Here is a 25,994-nt window from a genome sequence, read left to right as displayed (position 1 = left end):
CAACTCCTTGCGTGGAAAATAGTTAGCCTGCCACAAAGTCTGTAAGAGTCAAAACGAGACAACCAGGTGGGCCCCAGCGACTTCTTTAACATCACAACTCCCCTTTTTTACACACACCTCTGATAATTTTACCACGAGAAATTTAATAGGGTGGGGTTTGGTTTGGCTTGTTTTAAATTCACGACAAAACTGCATTAACATGGACACGGTGAGTTATCAACGAGGTCAGCTGAGATAAATATTACTTTAAATAAACTATTAAGGGTTGAAAAATTCAGTAAGAGACAGGGTTTACTTTTATTAAATGCAACTTTTATTGTTGCCATCTTTTTTGTTTGTGGTTTTTTTTTTTTTTAATATATTTTTTTTTTCCTTTCTTCATTTATTAAACAAACTGAATAGAATTCAGAACACGCTATGGAACAAAAGGTATAAAAGTCAACTAGAAGCAGATAATCCTATTTTTTTATACAGCAACAAATCAAATGCACAGTATGTTTGTTGGGTGGTTTGTTTTGTTTGTTGTTGTTTCGCCTTTTTTGTTGTTTGTGTGATCCTGGGTGATTGGCTTTAAAATAAGCTAACTGCCTGAAAGGCAAAATTCCTTTCTAAATTCCAGCCTGTTAAGCCTTGTTTGTGAAAGAGACTTTTAAGGCAGCCCAACATCTTTGTGATGCCGCATAATGTGCTGGTTCTTCTCTGAAGGCCTTCGGAACCCTTTCTTGCAGTACTCACACCGGTGAGGGTAGTCTTTTGTGTGAATGGAAATGACGTGCCGTTTGAAGCCCGAGGCGTCTGTAGTGCTATACTCACAGTACTCACATTGATAAACTTTCCTGCCACTGTGTGTTTTCATGTGTTTTTTCAGCTCGTTCTGCTGCCTAAAGCCCTTTCTACACCTCTTGCACCTGAAGGGAAGATCCTTTGTGTGAACCGAGAGTATGTGGCGGCTCAGAATGAAGGGATCGGCGATCTTAAAGTCACAATGTCTGCACTGGTGCAATTTTTTCCCCTTGTGAGCCGCCACGTGTTTTTTCAGTTCGGAGGGCCGGTGAAAGCCTTTGTCACACATGTCACACTTGTGAGGATAGTCTTTCGTGTGGACCGAAATGATGTGTCGTTTCAGGTCGCTCGAGTTCGAGCTCTTGTGGTCACAATGCAAACACTGATGCGTTTTGCTTTCTTGATGCATGAGCGTATGCTGCTGTAACTCTTTGGTATCTGAAAAAGTCTGGAAACAAATGTCACACTTTAAAGGGGTCTCCTTACTGTGTTTAGTCTTTACGTGGGTTTTCAAGTTGGAAGAGTCGGCGGATCGGTACTCGCAGTACTGGCACTGGTAGGGCTTCTCGCCGGTGTGGATCCGCATGTGCTTCTTCAGCTCCGACGGGTGGCGGAAGCCTTTGCCGCACTCCACACAAATGTGAGGAAAGTTCTTGCTGTGGACGGCTAAGAGGTGATGACTCAGCAATCCTTGTTCCGCCGTCTCGTAATCGCAGAATTTGCACTTGTGCATTTTGTTCACTCCTTTGTCCCTGTGCACCATCTTGTGAGTAAATAAAGTCCCTGCGTGAGAGAAGCTTTTCCCGCACTCGTCGCACTCGATAAGCTTTTCTGTTTTGTTGGTCAGCTTATGACTCTCCAAGTGGTTGTGTAAACTGATTTTTTTATTCGTAGTGTAATCACAGTCTGTGCATCTGTATTTCTTCTTGGTAAGAAGGTGCTCCGGGTGGTTTTTCATATGCCTTTTCAAGAAACCTCTAGACTTAAATTTCTTTCCACAAATCATGCAGGGGTAGACTGTCAATGGATGACCATCAGGGCCAATGATTATTGCTGAAAAACAACAACACAAAACACCCTTCATCAGCATACAGAATTAACCAGGTTGTACGAGACCTTCAAGGTCATCGAGTCCAACCTATCACCCAACACCATCTAATCAACTAAACCACTGCACTAAGTGCCTCATCCAGTCTCTTTTTAAACACTTCCAGTGATGGTGACTCCACCACCTCCCTAGGCAGCCCATTCCAATGGCCAATCACTCCTTCTGTGAAGAGCTTCTTCCTAAGATCCAGCCTAAACCTCCCCTGCTGCAGCTTGAGAGTATTACACATTATTACACAACAATATTACACTTCAATGAATGTTGGATTTCAACCTTAAAAGTAAACTGAGCTGTTACAGATCAGAAACGTGTACTTTACTAGCTAAGAAAAAAAGCTTGTTACTGACTTCGGTAGAAGGAATTGAGGGAACTTGCAGCCCCGAAGGCCAATGGCATCCTAGGCTACATCAAAAGAAGTGTGACCATCAGATTGAGAGAGGCGATTCTGCCACTTTGATCTGTTCTGCTAAGATCTCACCTGGGTCCTCTTCTAGAGCCTTCAATACAGGAATGACATGGACTGGATGGAGCAGCTCCATAGGAGGACCATGAAAATGATCAGGGAGCTGGAACACCTCTGCTACAAAGACAGGCTGAGGGAGCTGGGGTTGTTTAGCCTGGAGAAGAGAAGGCTCTGGGGAGATGTCATAGCAGCCTCCCAGTACCTGAAAGGGGCCTAAAAGAAGGCTGCAGATGGACTGTTTACAAAGGCCTGCAGTAATAGGATGAGGTGGGGTTTGAAATTAGAATAGATTTAGATTGGATGTTAGGAACAAGTTCTTTACCATGAGGGTGCTGGAACAGGTTGCCCAGGGAAGTAGTTGAGGCCCCATCCCTGGAGCTATTAAAGGTCTGGCTCAACAAGGCTCTGGGCAACCTGATCTAGTGGAGCTGTCCCTGCTGACTGCAGAGGGGTTGGACTAGATGACCTTTGGCGGTCCCTTCCAACCCAAAGCATTCTATGACTATGAATAGCTACTTCCATTTGTTTTTATTACCAGGAGAAAGGGAATACTGCTTTTTGACAGAGAGAACCAAAGAGTCATCCAGCTGTTCTTCACCTCAAATAGTTCCTACTTTGGAGATCTCTGACAGAGTTCATAGATTAAATACACACAGAAAACTGACACTAGTGCAGAGAACAGCCACCCACATGTTAAACTCTGCATTACACAGAAAGCACAGCACATGATCTTCATCTGGAAGTTTAACCACCTACCACTGACTACAATTCACATGTCCCCAAACTAACACCTCCTTCTTGTGCCATCTGTCACAGTCACAATCTGAAGAGGTACCAAGCGGGAATCAATGAGAACTCATTCCACATACAAACACCTCAAGGCTTTGAAACTTGTTTGCACTCCTCCAGCAGCCCCATTTGTTTACCCTGACTTTGTCTAGGCATGCTAAAAAGCTCTCTTTTCCAAAACTGCTTTAGAAAAAGAACTGACTAGGCAGCTGGAAATAGAAGTCAACTTTTTAAGATTAAAATTTGCCTGATTTACCAATTCAGTGCTAGACAAAACAGAATTCCTACAGTTCAGTCGCAACTTGGAGAGAGACTTTTACTATCATTTAAGGCAAGACTGAAGAAAAACAGTTGTGCACTTTTTCAACTTTATCAGACCAAATAAATCTTTCAGATCTCAACACAGTTAACAGCAGAAACAAAATAATGCCAGAACAGCTCATCACTTCTTACAGATGCAAGTAAGAATACTGGCCTGAACATCAAGGCAACTTATTTCACAATTGAAACAGAAAAGGGTACAGAAGTTATAGTAGCAAATGTAATGTAGGTTGTGTTCAGCTCTTCCAGTTACTTATGCTCATTAGACAGAACTTTCTACATATTTCCTATAAAGACCATAAAAAAGGATTTTTAAAAAGCACTGTTACAGAACACTGTTTATCTAACATCCCCTTTTAAAAAATTACCTTCAACATTAAAATTGGTGTGGCAGGTTAAGTATGTAAGTTTCTAACTTTTTGCTACGGTACTAATTTCTTTCCTGTGTCAGAGACAGTTTCCCTACACCCCCCCCCCCCCCAGTCCAAACTTTAAAATACAATTGGCATTTTTATGTAATTTACAACAATGTCTATTTACTACAATGTCTATTTACATTTATTAAAATAAAAGGCATTTCTGAATTTTCATGTGTGATGTAGAAGCACTGTCACCAAAATCATCCCCCACATCATCACTGCTTTTGTACAAGGCACTGCCCATGCTAGCAGCAAAGCACATCTGTTTCTGGGTAAGTGCCTGGAGGAATGAGCACAGCCAGCCACCAGATACTCACCTGTTTGATACTGCCTAGACTCAGGTCTCCTTTTTTTCTTTGGTTTTTGCTTAGCCAGTCTCCCAAGTCCAGCTGACTCATCTATGTGCAAAAGAGCACTTGCAGTGCCGTTCCGACTTTCAATGCCATCGTTATTGTTACCTAAAAAGATGGTAAGAAATTACCTACCGTCATCACACTACAGATTGTTTCAGCAACAAACTCCACCATGACAATAAAAGAAATGATAAACTATTAGGTGGACAATTAATCAAACCATAATAATGTACAGGATGAGCTGCAAAACTTCTCTGTATGGAACTTAGGAATTATTATGAACCTGGCAGCTTTGTTAACCTCATTTTACAGCACACATTCACAGGAATTAATTCATTTCTGTTTCACTAAGAGTTCTCCTTTTAGATGCAGTGAGGTTTGTATTTTTTTCAATTGCTAATTATGCACAACATGCTTAACATCAGTTAACAACAGCATGCCCAGAAATACATTCATGTGTGAACTCCCATTCGCTCTGGACATCTGAATTCACCTGACTGAAGCTTCTCACACACCAAGTTTCAGAACTGTGATGACAGAATCATTCTGAACAGTCCAGAACTTGCACACGAAGTACACTACTCACTATTTACACATCTGATGTTTTGACACTTACAGATTCTTCCTACTGCAACAAAGAGCATGCTCAGTACTGTGTAATATGAAGGAGGAAACAGGTTTTGCCTCACAGGGCATTAAGTTCAATACACAAATGGTTATCGCTGTATGTAAAACAAAGATGAAAAGTACAAATAAATATATCTTTGTGTTTGGGAAAGTATTGATTGGCGATCAGCTTAAGATTGGTGATTTATGGGCATAAATCAATTTTAATGACAGATTTTGTGGTTAAGCATTTTAAGGTAACAGTTCCTAGTGCAAGTAAAGCACAGAAATAAGACAAGAATACTGAAGTGGAAGAATGTGCAAGAAATTCAATAGCTGTTCCCTTTGCAGAATGCTGAGAATTCAGAACCAGGAACAGGCATGTGCCTGACCTGAAGACTCTGATCCATATACCTGCTCAAGTGTTGCACAGCAAACGTGGCAAGTGACAAACACTCAAAGTTAAAACCCAGCTGACATCTTACATGTAGAAAGTAGTTTGCATGAAGAGTCCTTTCTGGAGTATAACACTGAACAGGCTCCAAACATTTTCTAATACAAGAGTAATGTGAAAACTTTCTGGAATATAAAGTACAGTGGGACTGGGCTTTGCTCCAATAAAGCAACTAAACAAGTTTAACGTTTCAAGACACTGTTATCAGTTCTTAAACACTCCTCAAGTGGAGAAGACTTCCAAGAAGTGCAGATAACAAACATCTGCCATTTTTGTGCCTTCATGCTTCATTATATCATTCCTACCTGACAGCTTCTTATATTGCCTGCAGAGGCTGTTTACTGACAATGAATTCACTCCACTGTTTCCCACATTCTAAAACTCTTTCAATTCCATCTCTCTGATTTTAATACATTCTGTTCAGTTTTCTCCTCCTTCTCCAAAAGCACTGAATATTTGGTCTGCATCTGTTGAGTCAAGTTCACTTAATTTCATTTTTAATTCCCACTCAACCTGACTTCTGTTCTTTCCTCTGAAACTGGTAAGGTTCTGGGTGCCCTGCTGTCCATCTCCTAAACACTTTTTAGCACACACCACTCCCCAAAATCTTGCCCTCCCTTGACTTACATCCGTTGATTCCAGCCTCCATCGCATTCTCAGCACTTCCCTGCCATTTATCTTCTGGCACCATCACAATTCCCATCAGGCAGATATATAACCTAGGTTTTGTCCTCCACTAATTCTTCTGCTTCACTTAGAATGAGAAAGGGCACTATGGAAACAATTCTAAGATGAGATTTTATCTACCAGCTTATATAAGTTTTGGAAATCAATTTGAGTACCAGTTGGTGCTCAGATACCAACCATTGTGAAAAATGGTTCTGCATGCTGGAAATATTCTCAGGGTTCTGCTGGAATTTTAAGATGTCTCCATCTGGCTTCTTTTTTGTTAATCAATTGATTACTTCTGTTAGTGAAATCACATAATCATATGTTCTTTCCAGAAACCACTTAAATCAAGCTAGAGGTTAGTGTCGCTTTTTACTGTTAACTGAATCTTGTATGTTCCCATCTGCTTCCCTTCCCCCCATCCCCAAATAAAAATATTCAATTCTATTCCCAAGCCAGCTCTTACTGTGTCCTAAAACTGTGAAGGACAGATGTACTTGAGATGCAATTTTTCAGCTGAAAGCTCCTGTACTTCCCCTTCTACATCATGAAAATGTGAAGGAAAATGTCAGTTAAAATAGGAGTAAGAAGGAGCCTGCCTTACAATTTCTCTCTTCTCTTTTTAGGGCACATTATGGCAAGAAACAATTCATACATTAACAACTTTAAAAACAAACAGAAAAGCACAACCTGAAAAACACAATCTGCAACATCTTGCTACAGGCAGTGTCATCAGTTAGAATTCTTTTGAGCATTACCTACCATAAGCTGCTGCCCAAGCTATAGGCATGAAAGTTTTAATTTCGTTGTCATCAATTTGCTGTTCATGGGCTACTGCTGCATCCTCCTCTCCTACAATCACTTCCATATAAACCTCATCAGCTATTTCTGCAACATCTAAGAGAAAAAAAAGAACAAAAAAATCAAGGAAAAAGAATATAAATAGAAACACTGCACTACTGAAAGTGAAGATCCCTGCTCCCAAACGAAAGCCACCTACTTACTTAAGTCTTCGTCTTCGTGCTGAGAATCATTTACAGTCATGTAAACCATTTTCTCCCTTGGAATACGAATACTGCTGTTTTGATCAAGCAATCCAACGGAGTGGTCATTCTCTGGCTCACTCTCCACAATGTCTACTGTGCCCCCTGATTAGGAAGAAGAGAGCAAGGGGTTTTTAATGCATTTGGTTCCAAATTCTGTGCTAAACTGCAGCAAATTGAAAGTCTGTCACTCGTTAACATTAGACCTACAGCTCTTTACAGATGACTTTGAGAGAAGCTACAGCCTCTAATTATGCAAAATTTCAAATGTCGGGTTGGAGTATTCTAAAATGAGCATATTTTACCTAAATCATCTTCTCCAGGATCTGCTTTGAATATATAGACCTTGATGACTTCTGGACAAATGCCATCCACTTTACAAGAGCCACTTTCTGACTCTGCTTCCATGGTCATTTCAGCAGAACCTTCATGTTCTATCTTACCAGCATCATCCACTACAAAAACAAGTTATTACAATTATCCAGTCATATACAGACAGACATATATGAAAGACTGCATTAGTTTATTACTCAAATTTGGAAGCAGTTTAAAGTTAAAAAGCTGTGATAAAGATCCTATCCATAATTTTTTTTTCATATCCTTGCAAACAACGACAATAAACCAGAAAAAATAAACTCAAGTCGTGTCTCCTGTTTGAGGGGGAAGGGCAAGAGTGCTGCAGTGCTATGACTAGAAGCATGAGCACCACACCAGGCCCTGCTAATAGGGAAATAGTCATCTGCACCAAGATGATGACAGGAAGAAACTGCACATTAGTACTTCGTGGCATAGTTTCACTTAGTCTCAGTTTTAACTGCTTTCTCCTTCACAATTAATAAGGCTATTAACTGGGTTTTTTTAAGAAGCATCATCTGTTGTTCAACTCTGTCTCTAATACAAGCAGTACTGCTGCTGCCAGTCAGACCTGGTTCCTTGCAAAGTGGTGTAAATGATGCTTCTTCAGCAGACTAGAGAAGAAACCTAAATGAGGAAGGAAACCATCTGCTCTTCTCATCCACTCAACACTTGAGGGTTCGAGCAGAGTGTCCAAAATGCTACAGCACTGGTGAATCCATTCTATTGGATTCATGGTGCCCTCACTGAAGGGGATTTGGACTGGATTTCAAGCCTGTAGCCCTACAGAGTCTCCTACCGTCTCAGATTTCGCTCTCACCAACACCACACTTCAGTCTGAATTACCATAACTTGCCTAGGCCTCCCACATAAAGATGGCCAACAGCCAGCTTTATAAAGAACACATTTCTGATTTTTAAAATGTACTCTACACAGGCACATGTACACACACCACCCCATCTTACCTTACCAAGCATGACTTTGCAACAAAAGAAAACAACTAAATATGCATTCACAAAAATGCAATCCAGCATCTCAAGACCAGCAGTGAGTGTTCCAATTTTGGAAGCCTCAGAAGTTTCTTGAACCTTGAGATCATTTAAGAAATCTTAATATGACAACATACTTTTGATTTGTGGCTTGCTTTTGTTTTTTTCATAAAATCACTTTTGGAGGCTGCCACAGCTCCCTCAGAGCCATGCATAGCTTCAATTCATGACAAGACAACACAAAAATTCTACTAATGGAAATGTAAGAACTGTCTCATAAATGCTGTAGGAATTTTTAACCACCGTGCCTAGCACATACAAAATAATAAAGTAGGCTTATTTTACTGGCATCCATTAAACTGCCCTCATAACTAAATCACAGCTTAGTAACTGCAACAGCTCAGTAACTGCAACTCTTCCATTTACTTTAAGATCTTTAAAAATTAATAAAAAAGAGCTCAAAACATTATTACTATTATTTTCCTGCCAAGAAGCCAATGAATTAGCTTTTAAATTAGATAAACCAGCACGGGTTCTGTCTCATGCATCAAACACAACTGTATTGAAGTGCAGTTTCTCAATCAGGAATCATTATTCACACACCAAAAAAAAAAAAAGAAAAAGTAACATTAAATGATGAAGCATTAAAATCAGTTAGCCTAGCTCCTCACCAAAACAGCAGCAGAGAAAAAACCCAAACCATTAAATACTCAGTGGCCACCCTAAAAAAAAAAAAAATCATAGGCCAGCCTAACATCTTGTAGCTGAAACTCCACAGTGAAAAACTTTAGGATGTTCTTGTGAGTCATGTTAACAATGTAGCTCCACAGCAAGGATTTTCAGTTACTGAGCAGACTTTCATAAGTTCTTTGGTATATGCATGAAACACCAAAAGCCATTGGAACTCATGTCCTACACTAGATTATGCAGTTGTTCTCCTTTAAGTTGACTCTTTCCAGTGTCACACATGTGTACTTGGAAAGCATTCCAATTAGCTTAGACTGATTTTACACCACTGAAGCCAAAAGGGAAGTCTGCTACCAAGTTCACTGACGCTGGAATGTAGTCAAGGAAGGAGAATTATGACAAAAGTAATCAGAGAGAAAACAAAGCTACAAGCACCACGTGAAACAGGCTGGTTTCTATTAACTGAAACAGAGTTTTTTACTTCCATTCACGTATAGAAGTATCCACTGATAACATTCACAACAGAAAAACTGGGGATCTTAAAATCATGCTCCATTTACTCTTTGAAATATCCAAGGTTCAAAGTCATCTTTTAAACAATGTGATTAAAAAAAGGTAAATCATTAAACAATTTAGTGTTTGTTTATCCCTGATTTGCCTCTGTGTTCAACGGTGTTTTTAAAATGTCACAACTGCTTTAAATATTTTTTAACAGCACAATTAAACTACAAGGAAATTGATGTGTAGGAATATCAGGCTAACTTTTCTCATCCAAAAGGGAAAAAAAAAGAAATCACTCTTGACAGGTGGTAATACTTGAAAATCTAAGGTCCCTGAAGATCTTGAAAAGTAAAAGCAATTGCAGTATAGTAGCAAACAGAAGAAGGGTAAGATGGAAAGAAAAAGGTAGAGAACAAGATAAAAGTTAGAAGAGGAAACAAACAAGGTGAAAGAAAAGGATTATCACACAAAGTACTATCTCCATGGTAGTTTGTCCTATGGTATATAAGCATTTATCTGTACTGATTCATGGTCTGGCTGCATTAATGAAATTTGATTTCTATTTAACACTTTCCCTATGTTTCTGCATTCTCAACATATTTCAGTCTCACAATCAGAGAAAATGATATTCATAAACACTTGGCTGATCAATGTTTCAAGTTGGAACTCTGATGATGTTTGAATTTTTCATTTGAATTCACAGCCCATCAAGGCCATGTGTGACATCTCCTACGTTGTTCCTCTTGCAAATTACAACACGCACACCTCCCAAACCACACCTCTAAAAGTACTTAAAAGAGTTAGTTACGCTTGTTAGAGACCACTTCCTTTCAAGTAGAGATGCTGAGCATGAAAATGATCAGGGGGTTGGAACACCTCTGCTGTGAGGACAGGCTGAGGGAGATGGGGTTGTTCAGCCTCGAGAAGGGAAGGCTCTGGGAAGACCATAGAACAACCTTCCAGTACCTGAAAGGGGCCTACAAGAAGGATGAAGAAAGACTGTTTACAAAGGCCTGGAGTGATACGACAAGAGGCAAGGGATTCAAACTAGAGAAGAGCGTATTTAGAGTGGATGTTAGGAACTACTTCCTTAGGGCGAGGGTAGTGGAACAATGGAACAGGTTGTCTAGGGAGGTATTTGATGCCCCATCCTTGGAGATACTCAAGATGAAGCTTGACAGGGCCCTGAGCAACCTGATCTAGTTGAGGATGCTCCTGCTGACTGCAGAGGTTGGACTAGACGACCTTTGGAGGTCCCTTCCAACCCAGACCATTCTGTGGTTCTATGAAATTAATCCCAAGTCACATGCTAGAGAGAAGTTCAGTCACTATTCTGACACTGTCATAGCATCATAAAGTAGTAGTTCCCATGTAAAAATAATGTTTGAATTTTTATTAAGAGCGCAAGCAGATGAGAAAGGTGTCACACAACACGAAAGATGTGGTATAGTTAAATCCTGCCTAGTTAACATTTACACTGCAAGGAAATCATGAAAAAACAACCACCAATGGATGAAAGAAATAAGGAGTAAAGCAAAGAAATAAAAGCTGCAGGCAACATTAACAGCAGACTGTTTAATAATATGTGTTCTATCATAGGGACAGCATTTGTCTCCTAGAAAATATTACATCTAATTTAAAAAAAAAATACTATGAACTAAAATGTCCATCCAATAATTATCTCCTCTATCTTTACCCTGCCATTAAAATGTCCATTGACATTCTGGGGACAGAAACAAGCTCCTGTGCACTGATAATAAAAACAGTATTTAAAACCCAGCTGAGGCCAGTTTCCCCATACAGGAGCATAAATGCTAGCCCAGGATCCTGTATACTGTGTTAGCTTGAAAGCTACAGCTGTACTTCAATTGTGACACATATGCTTTCCCCAAGAAGTTAGGGTGTGCAGTTTTATATCCAATATTCACTGGATCCCCAGGTACAGACTTTGTAGCCTCACAATCTTTTACATCTATTTAAAAAATGCCAATATTTGTAACTGTCATTTTTTCCTAAAGGTTTCTGTAAGCTTTTACATTCATTCTTTCCTACCATTTCTCCTTCATATGGCATCACTGAGGCAAACAAAAAGACTGTAAAGCACTAACAAATGTTCCATTGCTAAATTCTGCCCCTCTGCTCTCTTGAGACCCCACCTGAAGTACTGCGTCCAGTTCTGGTGCCCCCAGCATAAGAAGGACATGAAAGCTGCAGGAGTGGGTCCAGAGTAGGCCACAAAGTTACCAGAGAGTTAGAGAACCTCCCTGGTGGGCACAGGCTGAGAGAGATGGGGTTGTTGAGCCTAGAGAAGTTTTAGAGCAGCTTTCCAGTACCTGAAGAGGGCCTGCAAGAAAGCTGGGAAGGGACTTTTTACAAGGGCTTGTAGTGATAGGACAAGAGGGAATGGATTGAAGCTTAAAGAGGACAGTTTTAGACTGGAGATGAGAAAGAAATTCTTCCCAGTGAGAATGGTGAGACACTGGAACAGGCTGCCCAAGGAGGTCATGAATGTCCCCGGCCCTGGAGGTGTTCATGGCCAGGCTGGATGAGGCCTTAAGTGACCTGATCTAGTGAAAGGTGTCCCTGTCATGGCAGGGGGGTTGGAACTAGATGATCTTTAAGGTCCCTTCCAACCTAAACCATTCTATGAATCTATGAAATAACATACTAAAACAACCCTCACAAACATTCTAAGAAGTCTGTCTCTACACCAGTCTAGCAGATCTTAAAATCTGTCTGTAGAGCAATTAGAAGAGAATAATCTATTTTGTCAGCCTTTATGCTCCCAAATGATTCTCCTAGTTCCAAAAATAAAAATGTGTATCAGGGGATAATTGCCTGCTTACAAAACAAACAACCACATGTAATCATTTATGATGAAAAAGGCCATTATTCTGTTTTCTCTAAAATGGATTAAAAGCATGCTCTATTCCCCAGACAGACTTGGTTCAGTTATCTGTGATAGAAACATTTTACTTGCACGTGAGAGCAGAAAATTCATAGCCCACCGAAGAAGTTATTTTTACATCCAATTATTTCTTAAATGGCACAGCAAGTTTCCTAACTTGTAAGAAAATAGAAATCTCTTCTATTCTAATTTTAATGCCATTGCCATTACATATGAGAAGCAGTATATGCTATGAGTCTGAAACTCCCCTCAGGGCAGCAATCTAGCAGAGGAGAACTTCCCAAGCTCCAAGCATTTTATCTAACACTTGCTCTTCTTGTCCTACTCTTCCCAGCACATAAATCAGGAGTAAGCTCTCAGACAGAGGCATCACTCAGATCAAGGGAACTCTCAGCTCTGTCATCTCTCATGGTGACCTCCTGAGCAGCCTTGGCTGCAGATGTTGGTCTCATTCCAGTGGTCAGGGAGAAGCATGGCAGCAAGTTTTACCTCAGAGAAAGAAAAATGTGATTTCCAACACCTCTAAGAACATCTAAGGAAAAAAGAGGGAGGTACTTATACTAAAAAAGTAAGTAACAAGCATTTTGTTTTCTTGACTAGAAGTTTACTGTGTGGTCTTAATGACAGCATAAACTTTATGGCTTTGGTGATCAAATCCATTGTTATCAACTGAAACATCCAAAACGGATGAGAAAAAGTCAGTTTCATCTAAACCTATGAGAGGATGCAATCATTATGCTGTCTCTCAGTACCCTGGGTTCTGACTCCTGTAATGAAAAGTGTTCATTTAGATGTAATAAACAAAAGACACATCTAACTCAGATCAAAGTAAGGATGTGGCTGGAGGTAACAGTCTCTGTATTTGTAAACATCATTTAACTTCCTAAAACTGCAGCATAAACTTTGTGAGGCTACTCTCCCCTCTCCAGACTCCCCTTGTCAAACCACCTATGTGCCTTAAAACTCCTACTGCAATTAAATATATCAGTACACCTTTTTCTCTTATGGAAACAAGTTCATGCCAGAGAATGTGTCACACTTTGCCAAACAGAGTAAAATCAGACATGTAAAAATCTTAATTTCCATCTTATGGCCATGTGTAAGGCACTGCATTCCTTGGTTAATAAATGCAGGGGGGTTCTGTTACTGTTTTAATGCTCATCTCACCACTACTGTTTCACTTACAGAGAAAAAGTTTTCTAGGCCTTTAAATTTGCTACCAATAATCAGTACCAGTGTGAGCCAGAATACAAATAATTCTTTCCTGACTAGACTCTTGAACGGGCTTGTTATGGCATATGTGAAAGAAAAACTAATTTATCATAGAATTGTTAGGTTTGGAAGGGACCTGAAGGATCATCTAGTTCCAACCCCCCTGCCATGGCCAGGGACACCTCACATTAGATCAGGTTGCTCAGTCACATCCAGCCTGGCCTTAAAAACCTCCAGGGATGAGGCTTCTACCACCTCCCTGGGCAACCTGTTCCAGTGTCTCACCACCCTCATGGTGAAGAACTTCTTCCTAACATCCAGTCTGAATATACCCATTTCTTTTTTTGTTCCATTCCCCCTAGTCCTATCACTCCCTGATACCCTAAAAAGTCCCTCACCACCTTTAATCATTTCCAAGCTACTAACTAGAAGCAGTTTGCACCCTTTGTTGAATAAATACCTGATTCTGCCCTGCCATAAGTATCCCAAATCTACCATGCACCGAACAAAAATAAGCTTGTGGGCAAACCCAAAGAATTCAAGAAAAAAGGTGAGTACATCAAAATGTAAGTGATAACAGAAGCTGTGCCAGGAAACATTACCTTGGAAATTTAAAAAGCAAAGCTGTATCACTGGAGAAGCTAAAGCAAATTCAAATGGGAAAATAAATATTAAAATACTGAGTTTACTGAAGTAAAGTCACAGAATGACACCCACAGGCACTGTACTGTTTTAAATAGTCATGAATGCCCCCTCCCTGAAAGTGCTCAAGGCCAGGTTAGATGAGGAAATTCTTTCCAGTGAGGGTGGTGAGACACTAGAACAGGTTGCCCAGGGAGGTTGTGGATGCCCCCTCCCTGGAAGTGTTCAAGGCTAAGTTGGATGAGGCCTTGAGCAACATGGTCTAGTGGAAGGTGTCCCTGCCCGTGGCAGGGGGGTGTAACTAGATGATCTTTAAGGATCCTCCCAACCAAAACATTTTATAAACTTGTGAATCTATGCATCTGCCCCAGCATTTCAGGGGAGTTGCCAAAATCAAGCATGAATTCACAGAGTAGGATGACAAAAAAGCTCCAAAACCCCAAACTAGACTGATGTTATTAGCTTTTAAAAGCTATTAAATTCAACTGAAGAACTGAGACAGTCAGCAGACCAGTAAACTTATATACTGCTAACGAAACACACAAACAAGAAAGGGAAATTAATTCAAATGTTTTCCATCCAATGAAAAGACTACTTGGCAAGTTAGTTTTTACTTGATGGAAAAGCACTAGGCTCTGCTTTCACAACCAGAAGAACTTGTTATGCAGGCTTTAAACACAGTAGGTGGTAATAGGGAACTTCCCTTTAAAATGAACTGTAGAACATACTTAACATTTTAAACACAAGTAGAAGGGATGCGTGTTTCGTAGCATAATGATTGTCTTAAATGCTGGCTTATCTCAGGTTATGAAACTTAACAAAGCATACTGCAAGACTATCAAGAGGTGTTTAATATTAAAGCATGAAACTGCAGAAATACATGACTATAAATGAAGACTATCCTAGCACATCTGAACAATTAAATTCCTATGTTTTCTTCCAGTTACCATCTGGAGATGACTGATCTAAGAAGGCTTCCTAGCTGGGTGATTATATTAGGGATTGTGCAATATGGCATCTATCAAGACATTCTGTCCTCATTCAGCTGCTGGTAATGGTTGAATGGGACTTGAATTTACAGAATCACAGAATTGCTTTGGTGGGAAAAGACCCTTAAGATCATCGAGTCCAACCACGGACCTACACAGACAGTTTGCAAAGTGTTCCTATGACAGCAGCCCCAGAGACCTCACTTTGCTGCTCATGCTGCAGGATGACAATCTGCAGGGGAACAGTGAACAGAGAGACAGGAGCAACAGCATCTTAAAGAGCTACAGTCAGGAAGAAGAAACAGGTAAGGACTGGTACTGAAGTCTTTACACAGTCATGCCTCACAGAATCACAGAATGTTAGGGGCTGGTAGGGAGCCTGAAAGATCATCTAGTCCAAAGCCCCAGCCAGAGCAAGAGCACCTAGAGTAGGTCAAAATTGTCTGTGGATGGGTTATCCACTTTGTTCCCTAACTGTGCTGCAGGCAGAGAAACATTTGAGCTGCTTTCATCTGATCTAACTCGGATCCAGAATCAGGAAGTTGTATCTGTAATGTACTGCAGAGAGTGCATTTCCTAGTTCAGGTAAATAACTATTTCACAGAGCAGCATCCCTGGTCCTGCAGCTTAATTTGACAATATTTTGTGTTATCCACGCTTTGCCAGTATCCCATTGCATTGCTTTCCCAGATAATAAATTGTACCTCATATAAACTCAAAACATGGCTGCAAAAGGTTACTCATGGAACTCAAGAGATGATAAATTAAGAAATGCAGTGATCCTAGGAAAGGAGAAGTAACATTAAAATCCATAAGCACAGAATATAAAACATGTTATTACACGTTCAAAAAAAAAAAGTGTCCAAAGTTAAAGAAAAAAAGGAAGAAAAAAGAAGACAAGAAAAGGAAAAAGGTAACTAAAGCAGAGCATGAAGTATGCCTCATCAATTGAGTCATTTGATGCTAGACAAATCTGAAGTGCAGGCCCTAAAATGGCAATTAAACACAGCAGCCTAACAAACCTTTTGTCTTTCTATGTGTGACACCCTGCTCAGCTGTGACACTCTGATGTTTCTAGGTGCTGCACTGAGTAATCATCGTAAGTAACACACTTAAGAGTAACCTTTAGTTCACACAAATGGATATCCTGAGTAGAAAAAGGGTTGATCGTATGCTTTTTTCTCCACCCTCTGTCTTTTAAAATACAATTCAAATGGATTGTGCCACTTTTCCTAAGGAAGATTAAGATATTCATGGCTGATCCTCAGCTACAATCAACAATAGCTACTCTTTTTACTAGCAGCATACCTCCGTACTTTGCTTAATCAAACAAAGAAAATATCCTAAAAGTAAAGAAAACCACATTGTTGCTTGTTATCTAGACACAAACAGGGTGAAAGGGGTGAGGGCTTAACAAAAAACCAAGATGGATAACAACTGTCATCTGGACTTGCAAAAAACCAGAGTTTTTTACTTTTCAATGAAATACTTTTTTCTTATTTGGTTTCTTAATATCTTGGCAGTAATCTTAGTAACCTGCACATACATGTGTTTTCAAACAATGCTCCATTTATTTTCTTTCTATTTTGACTAAGTATTTGGCATTTGGTTCACTGGAATTCTTACTGGTTTGTTCAGATGCTATAAAATGCTACAGAAATAATTTATAACCAGCCATGCATTTGCCAGTATTTATCTCTACTAAGCTTCACCAGAATTTTAAGCTGGTACATGTTCCTAAAAAACACTCCCACATCTGAGTACATTTGTGAGATCTGCATTTCATTAAATAATGCAGGAACTCTGCATTTGGTACTGTTGTAAGCCCTCTCTCACATTTCAAGCACCACCCAGGCCCATACCATTGAGAGTTTTGATGGCTTTACCCAGACACTTACGTGAAATCATCAGGTAGTCTTCACAGTTCCCCTTCTCATCTTGATGTTCCACAGGGATTCCATTGGCATCGATCACCGCTTCTGATGCACAGTCTGCCACCAAGACTTCCTCAGAAACAACATCTGTTCCCAGAGTATCAGTGACAATATCTGCTTCTTCAACATTATCATGAACTACATGTTCTACATGTCCAACTTCAGGTACATGCATTGACTCACTCGTCAGTACATGTTCTGGTATAGACATTGCTTCTGCTGTTATGTCAGAAGCTAAAACATCATCTGGGACAGTGCAATGAGCCAAAGAAACCTCTTCAGCTACGTCTGTGTCCAGCACTTGTTCAGGAATAATGACGGTTTCAGATACGTCTGGCTCCTCCATGATATCTGGGCACTGAACATCCTCGATAACAACATCCTCAATGACATCTTGGATTACTACAGAATCTGGATCATCAGGAACAAAATTATGCACAGTTATATCTGAGTCGACTACATCTGAAACAAATACTGTTTCCTGTACTTCCACAACAATCTGATCTCCATCCATATGTGCTGCGTCAGCTCCTGAAAAACATAATTATAACAGCAGTTAAATTGTAAAACTAACTCAGGTTAGATGGCTAATAGTTGAAATTACCTTTTGTTTTTATTTTACACTATGCTGCAATTTAGCAAGAGAGGCATGGTAGCCTATGAGCAGTTAAGATAGGCATATATATATATATGGGGAGCTGATAAAGCAAGTCCTCAGTAGGTGATAAAGTAATTAAGATGAACATTTTCTCCCCTGGAACAGTCCATGAATTTTCATACTCCCCTCCAATACTCAAACAACTATTACTTGATGGAACAGTAGCTCATTCACATTGCTCTGAGTAACACAAACAACCAAAAGTCAAAAGCCACTACTCTATACAAAAGCACTGACGCAGCACAGCACTTTTAAGCAAAGATAAAATTAACAACATTGAATTGCATCTAATGTCAACACTTCCATCTACAAATTATCTCCTGACAGACCTGTTGGATCAAAAAATGCATTTGGCTCATGTGGCTGCAATTCAAGCCCATCTTCATCCATGGCCTTTAACTCGCATCAGTCACAGCGTCTGTAGAAGGCAAAGAAGAAAGGTTAACTTGCATTATGCTATGAAGGTGGCCTCTGCCTGTGCACTGAAAAGCAGAACTTGCAGCAAGTTAAAAGGTAACACCTCAACTGTTAGATGGACCAGAGTTCACTAGGGGTGCCTCTGGAATTCCAGAAATACTACTCTAGAATACAAAAACACCCAGGGCCAGAATATGAGGAGCACGAGCTCCAACCCTCCAGGTACATTTCTCACAAAGCTCACAGCTCCACAAATACAGAAGCACCTGACAAAGGGATATGAAAACATGAGTGCCTCATAATCCTACAAAGAAAAAAATATTAAGATAAGGCCTAGGCACGTTCACACTCAAGTCTTTTTTGGATGGTGGGGAATACAGGTCACCTATTTCACCTCAGTGTTACCCTGCAGCTTAATTTGACAATATTTTGTCTTATCCATCCTTTGCCATTATCCCATTTCATTGCTTTCCCAGATAATAAGAGAATTAACTGGACCTCATATAAATTCAAAACATGGCTGCATAAGGTTACTCAAGGAACTCAGGAGATGATAAATTAAGAAATGCAGTGGTCCTAGGTAAGGATGTCACTGAAGCTCAGTAAGGTAAATTAAAGGCAGACAGATAACAATCTGAAATGTACAGTTTTCATACTAGGCCTGTCAGAAGGAAGTTACTCTTCTGTCACTTCAGGAATTGTAATCATCAATGTAAAGCGCTTTCAAAACATATCTTCATACATTTTCAAACCCCAGATGTATAAATAATCTTAAAAGTACATACTTGCTTTTGTATTAAAAAATATCACCAGTTCTCAAAAATTACCAACTGCCATATTCTATCAAATCTCTTTGAACAGAATGTCAACACCTTCTTAACAAAATAGCCAAACGAAGTTAAAGCACTTACTTAACGAAGGAAGTTAAAGCACTTACTAAAATCTGAAATTTTACTGCTTGCACATGAAAACATGCTTTCTATTAGGATCAGGCAATCCTCATTGTGCAAAACGTGATCCAGTAAAGACTTGTACAACTCCCTTGCACTTAGTCCAACCAGTTTCCTAAGCAGAACCAGCAAGATGCAACAGAATGTTGCTACACGTTTCTGCTGCATGTTTCTGTAGGGGTGGAAGATGTGACTCCTTCCTCCAAATATTTTTCACACTGACAGGCAGAAGTCTTCCCATTCCTGTGGTACTTTCTCAAAAGACTAGAAAAAACATTAAGATTCTTCTCAAAGTTTCCATAAGAATCACAAACTTTACAAATTGTGCCAATTAAGTCTTCATGGAGGAAACGTCTGTATGAGAAGTTCTCCAAAACACAAACCTACAACCATAACCTGTAGCCTAGATTTGACCATTTTTCTAGCTCAAGTTTTCTCAACTCTTCACAGATAACCACCTAATTTATATATTGGAAAAAGTATTTTCACAAGTTGATGGAGAACTCTAGCCAGAAGTTGAACTGGAGGATAAGCAGCAGCAGTCCAATAATTTTCCAAGGGGTCATATATTCATGTGATGCTCAGTTTTTAAAGACAGCTCCACGAACAAATAATTGTGGTGTCCAGCTGGGCATAAACGACCTCACAATTATTCTGACTGTCAAGCATTTCTGTCAGAAGCACCCATTAACAGGAACTGCTCTTCACACATGCCTTTTTCAGACTCAAGGGCAGAAAAGCATCTCAGCTTCAGACACAATACATAGCTTGACTGATGACAATCAACTTCAGCCATGCCACAGAAACAAGAATTGAGTAACAAGGTTTCATGCAGTCATTTAACAAGAGTAATTCCTACCCGAAGTGGTTTATTTCCATCAGTAATACATCTAGCCAGTCTATTACAAATGTCTTTCCTACTCATCATGTCATCTTTTCTGTGCTGGCTTCAGTGTTTCTTCCTGTTGGTTCTTCTCCAGTTTCTCGTTTGCCTCTACTTATGCTATGTTCATTACCTCCTCACCTGCTCATTTTGTCTTTCTGTCTTGTACCCACAGCACACTCCCATCACTCACACAAAACCAGCTATGCAAAGATTCTATCAGCATGTCAGGAGGTGGGGGGGTTAAGGGTCAGTCTTCCCTCTCCTTAGGCAAGACACATGAGAAGACAGAACTTGCTGTCCAGCTCTCTGGGAAGAGCCAAGACACTGCTCTGCCTATGCTTTTGAGGACTGTATTATCATACATACCAGCCTCTCATTGGTTAGGACTTGACCAGCTTGAAGTGTCAGTTCACCACTAGCTACTGGAAGAACTGGCATTCGTTTTCTCCACTTCCTGCTTTCATCATCCACCTGACCAGCACTCCACCACAAATTCTTACATCTAATGATTCATGCATATACTTTCTCTATCCTATCCTTTCCTCTAACGTCCTCAAATCCTGTCTCTATGAGTAAGGCTCTCCTTCATCATCCTTTTGTCTGTCCTCTTCACCCACGCGGCTCAGTGGCTGCCTCTCTTACTTCCCAGCTTTCAGAATGTCTGCTGACACCATCACTTCACTGCAGCTCTCCCTGTTGCCCAAATTCCAGGCAACAGATGATAAAACCAGTGAGTCTCTCTGGTACTCATGAGAGTGCAGTTTCATAAAGTCACTGCCACCAGCGCTGACAGCCCAGTGGACTGAGCCTGCATTCTCCATGTGGCCTCTTCTGTATTGACAAGGGCTTTTCACCTACAGGGGCATAATATGCTGCAAAACAAAGGCTCAGGTTCTGCACAAACTGAAGAATCTTTCTGGGCATTTGATTTTTCAAGACTGAGTTTTTAAAAGATCACAGATTTACGCTTTGTTAACTATTCCAAAGAAGAAAAAATATCCGAACCTCTCACTGAATGAGTTTCTTCCTTAATGAGGTTTCCCACACGTTTTTGCATCCAGATTCAGCCAACAAATTCATGTACATAAATACTTATCTCTGTGCAAGACCCTAAAGACTTGGAAAGTGCTCCTCTAGGACACAGACCCCACCTCCACAGAAATTTGCTGTGGAAGGAGGATCAGAACAGGATGCAGGCATTTAAAACAGGATTTTACTGAACTGTCTAAAATGGTAAATGTACCTAAACCAGAATCTGCGGTCCAAAAAAGCATCAAGGCATCTGGTCCATGGGTAGGGAATCCTTAAAAATTTCCAAAAAGTCTTTTCAGGGTTTGACTATTCTAACCAGTAGATGAGAAAACACTGTGTTTTCTCCTGCTTGCTCTTCTCCTGAGCAGGAACCCAAGATCCAGCCAAAGGAAGGTATGCCAAGTGGTTCTGTACCAACTGGCAGCTTTGTAATAAAGGCACCACTCTGCAACACAAGAAATACCAGAGCTGCTTCTTGCAAGCATCACATTGAGCACCTTCCAATTCCTTGGCAAGCACCCTAAGCTCTGTGGCACCATAAGGCCAAGAACCAATTTCAGGAGTTCATTTCTCAGCAAGATTTCAAGGAAGGCAGAACCTTCTCTGAGTTCTTCCAAAATAGTCCTGCTGACACTTACCTCGGGAGCAGGTTCTGGCACTGAAGCAGACAGAATCAATTTTCAGTTTTGGTTTGGGAACCTCCATCCATGTCCCCACCCTCAGTCCTTCTCAATGCTCAAATCTATATGGTGTTGACTGAAATCTTTGTTAACTTCTACCACTGCTATGAAAGAAAAGAACTAGGCACCTAAAACAGGGGTTTATACCTCAGAAAAGAACTAAACATCTACATGACCTTGGTTTGAGTCTGTGCCAACTTCAGATGGCTCTAGAATTAATCCAACTCTGAAGAACACCCAATGCTGTTTGTAAAGTTAGTTCCTGTAGACTAATTTTTAGCTGCTTGGGTTTGGTTTTATGAAAATCAGTATTTTCAGTGGAAAAACAGATAAAGAACTATGTAATAATAATAAAAAAAATATGTATTAAGCTATTATAAATAAAGATCCCCAAATATTTTTTCTGATCTTGAGTACAATCAGACAAGAGAAGCAACATTACAAATCCTTGACTCAATAGGCCTAGCAAGGTAATCAAGATGAAACAACTCCAAAAAAGATGAGCCACCATGTTTTAAAGAGAGAGCAACAGAGATCCTTAAAAGAGCTGTTTCTCTGGTCTCACCAAAAAAGGAAAATGGGGGTGGAAAAAAGTAAAAATATGAAAAAGGAAACTTCAGAAAAGCCAGCCTTATGTAAAAGGAATAAAAAAGACAGTCCTCTGCCTACTCCTAAAGAAAGAACGGCACATCTGTTTATTTGTGGTAAGAGCATAAACCAAAATACTCAGGCAGCAAAACTCTGATGCTTCCCAGCAAAAAAAAAATCAAAGCATAAACAGCAAAAACTCCACGTCCAAGCCCCGACCTACACTGAAATGCCTTCGTGTACTACCATAACCAAGTTGCCATCGTGCCTTGCTACATCACATTAAAAATTGCAGCATGCCTTGCATGTCCCAATTGGGTTAGAGCCCCGAGCTACCCGAAGCTTCGCTGTGGTTATTGAGGACTATGGGTTCGGTCTACACAACTGCTGCAGTGTCATAACTCTCCCTATGTGACCCACTTACGGAGAATGTGATGCACACACGCACACACACACTCTCCATCACACATACATGAGAGGTTAAAAAATTATACTCCTAAAGTGTCTAGTTCCTGTCTTGGAAATAACCCCCATTATTACTAGGTGAATAAACAGAAGAATAAAAACGATGTTACAGCTGCGACAGTGTAATCATTTAGCTGTTTATTTCTTGATTCATCTCCCTCAGTTTTGGCAGAAGAATCAGAACTGCTGCTTTCATTGCGACTTTGTAAAAAGATCTCAAATCTTTTCCTCTTTGCTGCGGTTTAGTGGAATGGGTATTTGCAGAAACTGGTTAAATAAATGGGTTTTCTCCGGGTTTCATTAAGATGTTGCACGTCAGAGAACACCTAAGCTAATTCTTAACAAAACCTAAATTAGAGGAATAGCCAGTCCTTAGCGCCCCTTTGAAAGTACCTTCCACTCAGCTGGAGGTCTCTGCAGGAGACAACATAGCCAAGAGGGAGAAGCCAACACCAAGGGAAGGACCCCAGGGGAGCTAGGGGGGCTCCGCACCTCCGCATCCGGCTCCTTGCAGAGTGGCTATGCCAAGGAGGCTAAGAGCGAACCTCCCAGCACTGCCTAAATTCTCTGCCGGGCGGGAAGCGAGGAGATCGCGGGGCTGGCGCCGAGCGCCGCAGCAGGAGGGAACACGGCTGGCAGCTCTGGCGCGGCCGCACAGGAAGCCGCCACGGGCCGGAAAACGCCGAGGTCCCCTGCGACTCGCTGGCTCGCAGGCGCCGAGGCGGGGAAGAGGGAGAGGAGGGGGAGAGGGGGAAGAAGCGGGGGTGGGGAAGCTACGGGCTCTCCCTCTCCTGAGCCTGCGGCCCAGCGCTGCGATGAGCGGGGCCAGGGGCTCCCCCCTCCGGCCCGGCCCGGCCTGCGCGGAGGCACGGGCAATGGCGAGCGATTAATTCAAGATGGCGCCCGGCGCCCTCGGTTCCCCCCCCCCGCGCGCCGCCATTTTGTCTCCTCCTCCAGACACTCTCCGAACCCCCCTCGGCCGGGCCCGGGGCCTGGCACCGACCTCGCTCGCCTCCCCCCGCGCCCGCAACCACCCCTCTCTGCTTCCGCTCCCCTCACGCCGCCGTCCCCGCTGCCCAGGGCCGCGTCGGGCATGCGAAATCTGTCGGCCCGGGCCCTGCGGCCCGCTCTTTTGCCTGAGCCCTAGCGCGGCCTAGCTGCGGCCTCCTCGGGGCCTGTGCTGCGGCCTGGTGCGGGCAGGGGAAGGCCCGGGCCGGGCCAGGCGGCGGGGCCCAGCCCCGGGTCTGCTTACCGTGCGGGTGGCGGGCGGCGGCGCTCGCCTCGGCGCGGCCTCTCTCAGCGCGACTGGGCCGAGCGCGGCGGCGGCGGCGGCTGCGGCGGGGCGGGCGGGCGGGAGGGGAGGGAGGGGCCGAGCTCGGAGCTGAGTGGAAGCGGCCAAGCTCCCCGGGCCGGGCCCGCCGTCAGCACGTCACGTCACTGCCCGAGAGAGACCCAGGAAAAGGCGGAAGGGAGCGCGCCGCCGCCCCTGCCCGCCGTTGCGGGCCAGCCGTCCGCCGGGGCCGGGGCCGCCAGGCGGATCGGGGGCCGCGGCCGGGCGAGGCGAGCCGGCGCGGGTAGCGGTGGTGGTGGCGGCGGCAAGGGAGGGGTGAGGGTGGGGGGGGCGCGAGGCGCGGCGGCGCCCGGCTCCCTGCAGCTCCTCCTGCCGCCGCCTCCGCCGCAGCTCGGCCGCGAAGCGCCGCTTGGGGCTCGGCGTGCGCCCCCGAAGCGGAGCGGCTGCCCCGGGGACCCCCTCCCTTCCCGGCCCCTCCATGCTGGCGCCGCCCGGGCGAGCCTCCCCCGCCCTCCGCCTTCCGCGGCCGCCATCCCGCGATGCCGGCCGCCAGGCCTGCGGCCCGGTCCAGCGCTGGTATGGGGGTGCGGGCCGGCGGGCTCCACAGTCCCACCGGCATGTTTAACCCGGTTCTGTGCGCCAGGGGCAGGGGCAGGTGTAGGTGTGGATTTTTAGAGCTAGGAACCTCCGCGCTGGGGCGGACGCGGGCCTTGGGCCGGGGCTTGCATGGCCTCGGGTCACCCCGGTGCGGGGCGCGGCCACCAGTGGGAATTACTGCGAGTAACAAAAACGCTAAAGCGGCGGCCGCAGCCGGAGCCCCAGGTTTCCACACGGAAGACGCCCCTCCACGCGTGACGGGACGCCGCTCCCTCTGGCTGTCCGTTCTTATGTAAAGGGCAGCCGCCGTCCCTGGTCCCCACCGCGCCACCCGAGAACAGTATCAGGGCAGGGGGGAGTCGCTTTATGTGGACGAAATAATGTGGCATTGAAACTGTAGCAGTGGTTTTTCATCCATGTTGTTAGTGTCTCACAATTGAATCTTGGGTTTGTTGTTTGTTTTTAAGAAAATATTTGCTATTGGTGCACGAGAGGCACATCCTGAAGTTTTGAAGGCATCAGGAATGACATATGATGAGTAACCTCATGGAGATAAAGTACATCCAATTTGGTTGGAATTCTTGCATAATTGTGGGGTCAGGGTTTCAGGAGGCTTCTTTGTGTGTTGTTCTTACCAGATAAGTAGTCTGGAAGGGAATTTGTTGTCACACTTGCCAAATGATGCAAATGTGACTTACCTGGCCAAGAACGGTGGGTTTTGTGAACAAACCCTTGGATTCAGCTTTGACTCAGCTTTAATTTTATCCACTAGTCTTTTCTATCTTAACACACAGGCTTAGAAAGTAATTTGGGCTACCCTTGTAGTTTATTTCAGTATAAGGTATGGTAAACACATACCCTGCACTGTGCAAATTTTAACCATGGTACTGAAAATGGAGAAGAACCACAGTACTTAAAAAAATTATTTCCTTGCACTTAATTCCATGAAGGTTGTAGTTAAACTTTTGTAGACTCATAGAATCAATAAGGTTGGAAAAGACCTGAGAGATCATCAAGTCCCTGTATTGCAGGAGAGGGCCCTAAAATACCTTGGAAAAAAAATGCTGAGCTTAACTACATATGTGATGCTAAGTAAATATTCTTGTTAAAGTGGAAGAAGCCAAAGAAACAAGCCCAGAGAAAGATGATGGTAGATTGATAATCAACAGCAAGGTTGATCTGATGTAAAAAAAGTATAGAATGGTC

General features: G+C 42.5%; 1 protein-coding gene across 3 annotated transcripts; it reads right to left on the bottom strand.

The window, feature by feature from the left end:
- Nucleotides 1-541: 541 nt before the first annotated feature.
- Nucleotides 542-24,265, bottom strand: ZFX (zinc finger protein X-linked). 3 transcript variants are annotated; one of them, XM_054166096.1, is made up of 8 exons: nt 24,153-24,265; nt 18,212-18,300; nt 17,189-17,755; nt 7,314-7,463; nt 6,970-7,113; nt 6,728-6,862; nt 4,201-4,341; nt 542-1,836 (listed from the first exon to the last, which is right to left on the bottom strand). In XM_054166096.1, the coding sequence occupies exons 2-8, from the start codon at nt 18,270-18,272 to the stop codon at nt 650-652; spliced, it is 2,385 nt and encodes a 794-aa protein (XP_054022071.1). In that variant the 5' UTR covers nt 18,273-18,300; nt 24,153-24,265; the 3' UTR covers nt 542-649. The 3 variants fall into 3 exon arrangements, with proteins under 3 accessions (XP_054022071.1, XP_054022072.1, XP_054022073.1); XM_054166097.1 differs by lacking the exon at nt 24,153-24,265 and adding an exon at nt 21,806-21,906; XM_054166098.1 differs by lacking the exon at nt 7,314-7,463.
- Between the last annotated feature and the right edge of the window lie 1,729 nt (nt 24,266-25,994).

The sequence above is a fragment of the Dryobates pubescens genome, chromosome 12 (genome assembly GCF_014839835.1).
Source record: "Dryobates pubescens isolate bDryPub1 chromosome 12, bDryPub1.pri, whole genome shotgun sequence".
In the NCBI taxonomy this organism is placed as follows: domain Eukaryota; kingdom Metazoa; phylum Chordata; class Aves; order Piciformes; family Picidae; genus Dryobates; species Dryobates pubescens.
Note: the sequence above shows the minus strand (reverse complement) of the source record. Positions and strands in the feature narration are given on the sequence as shown.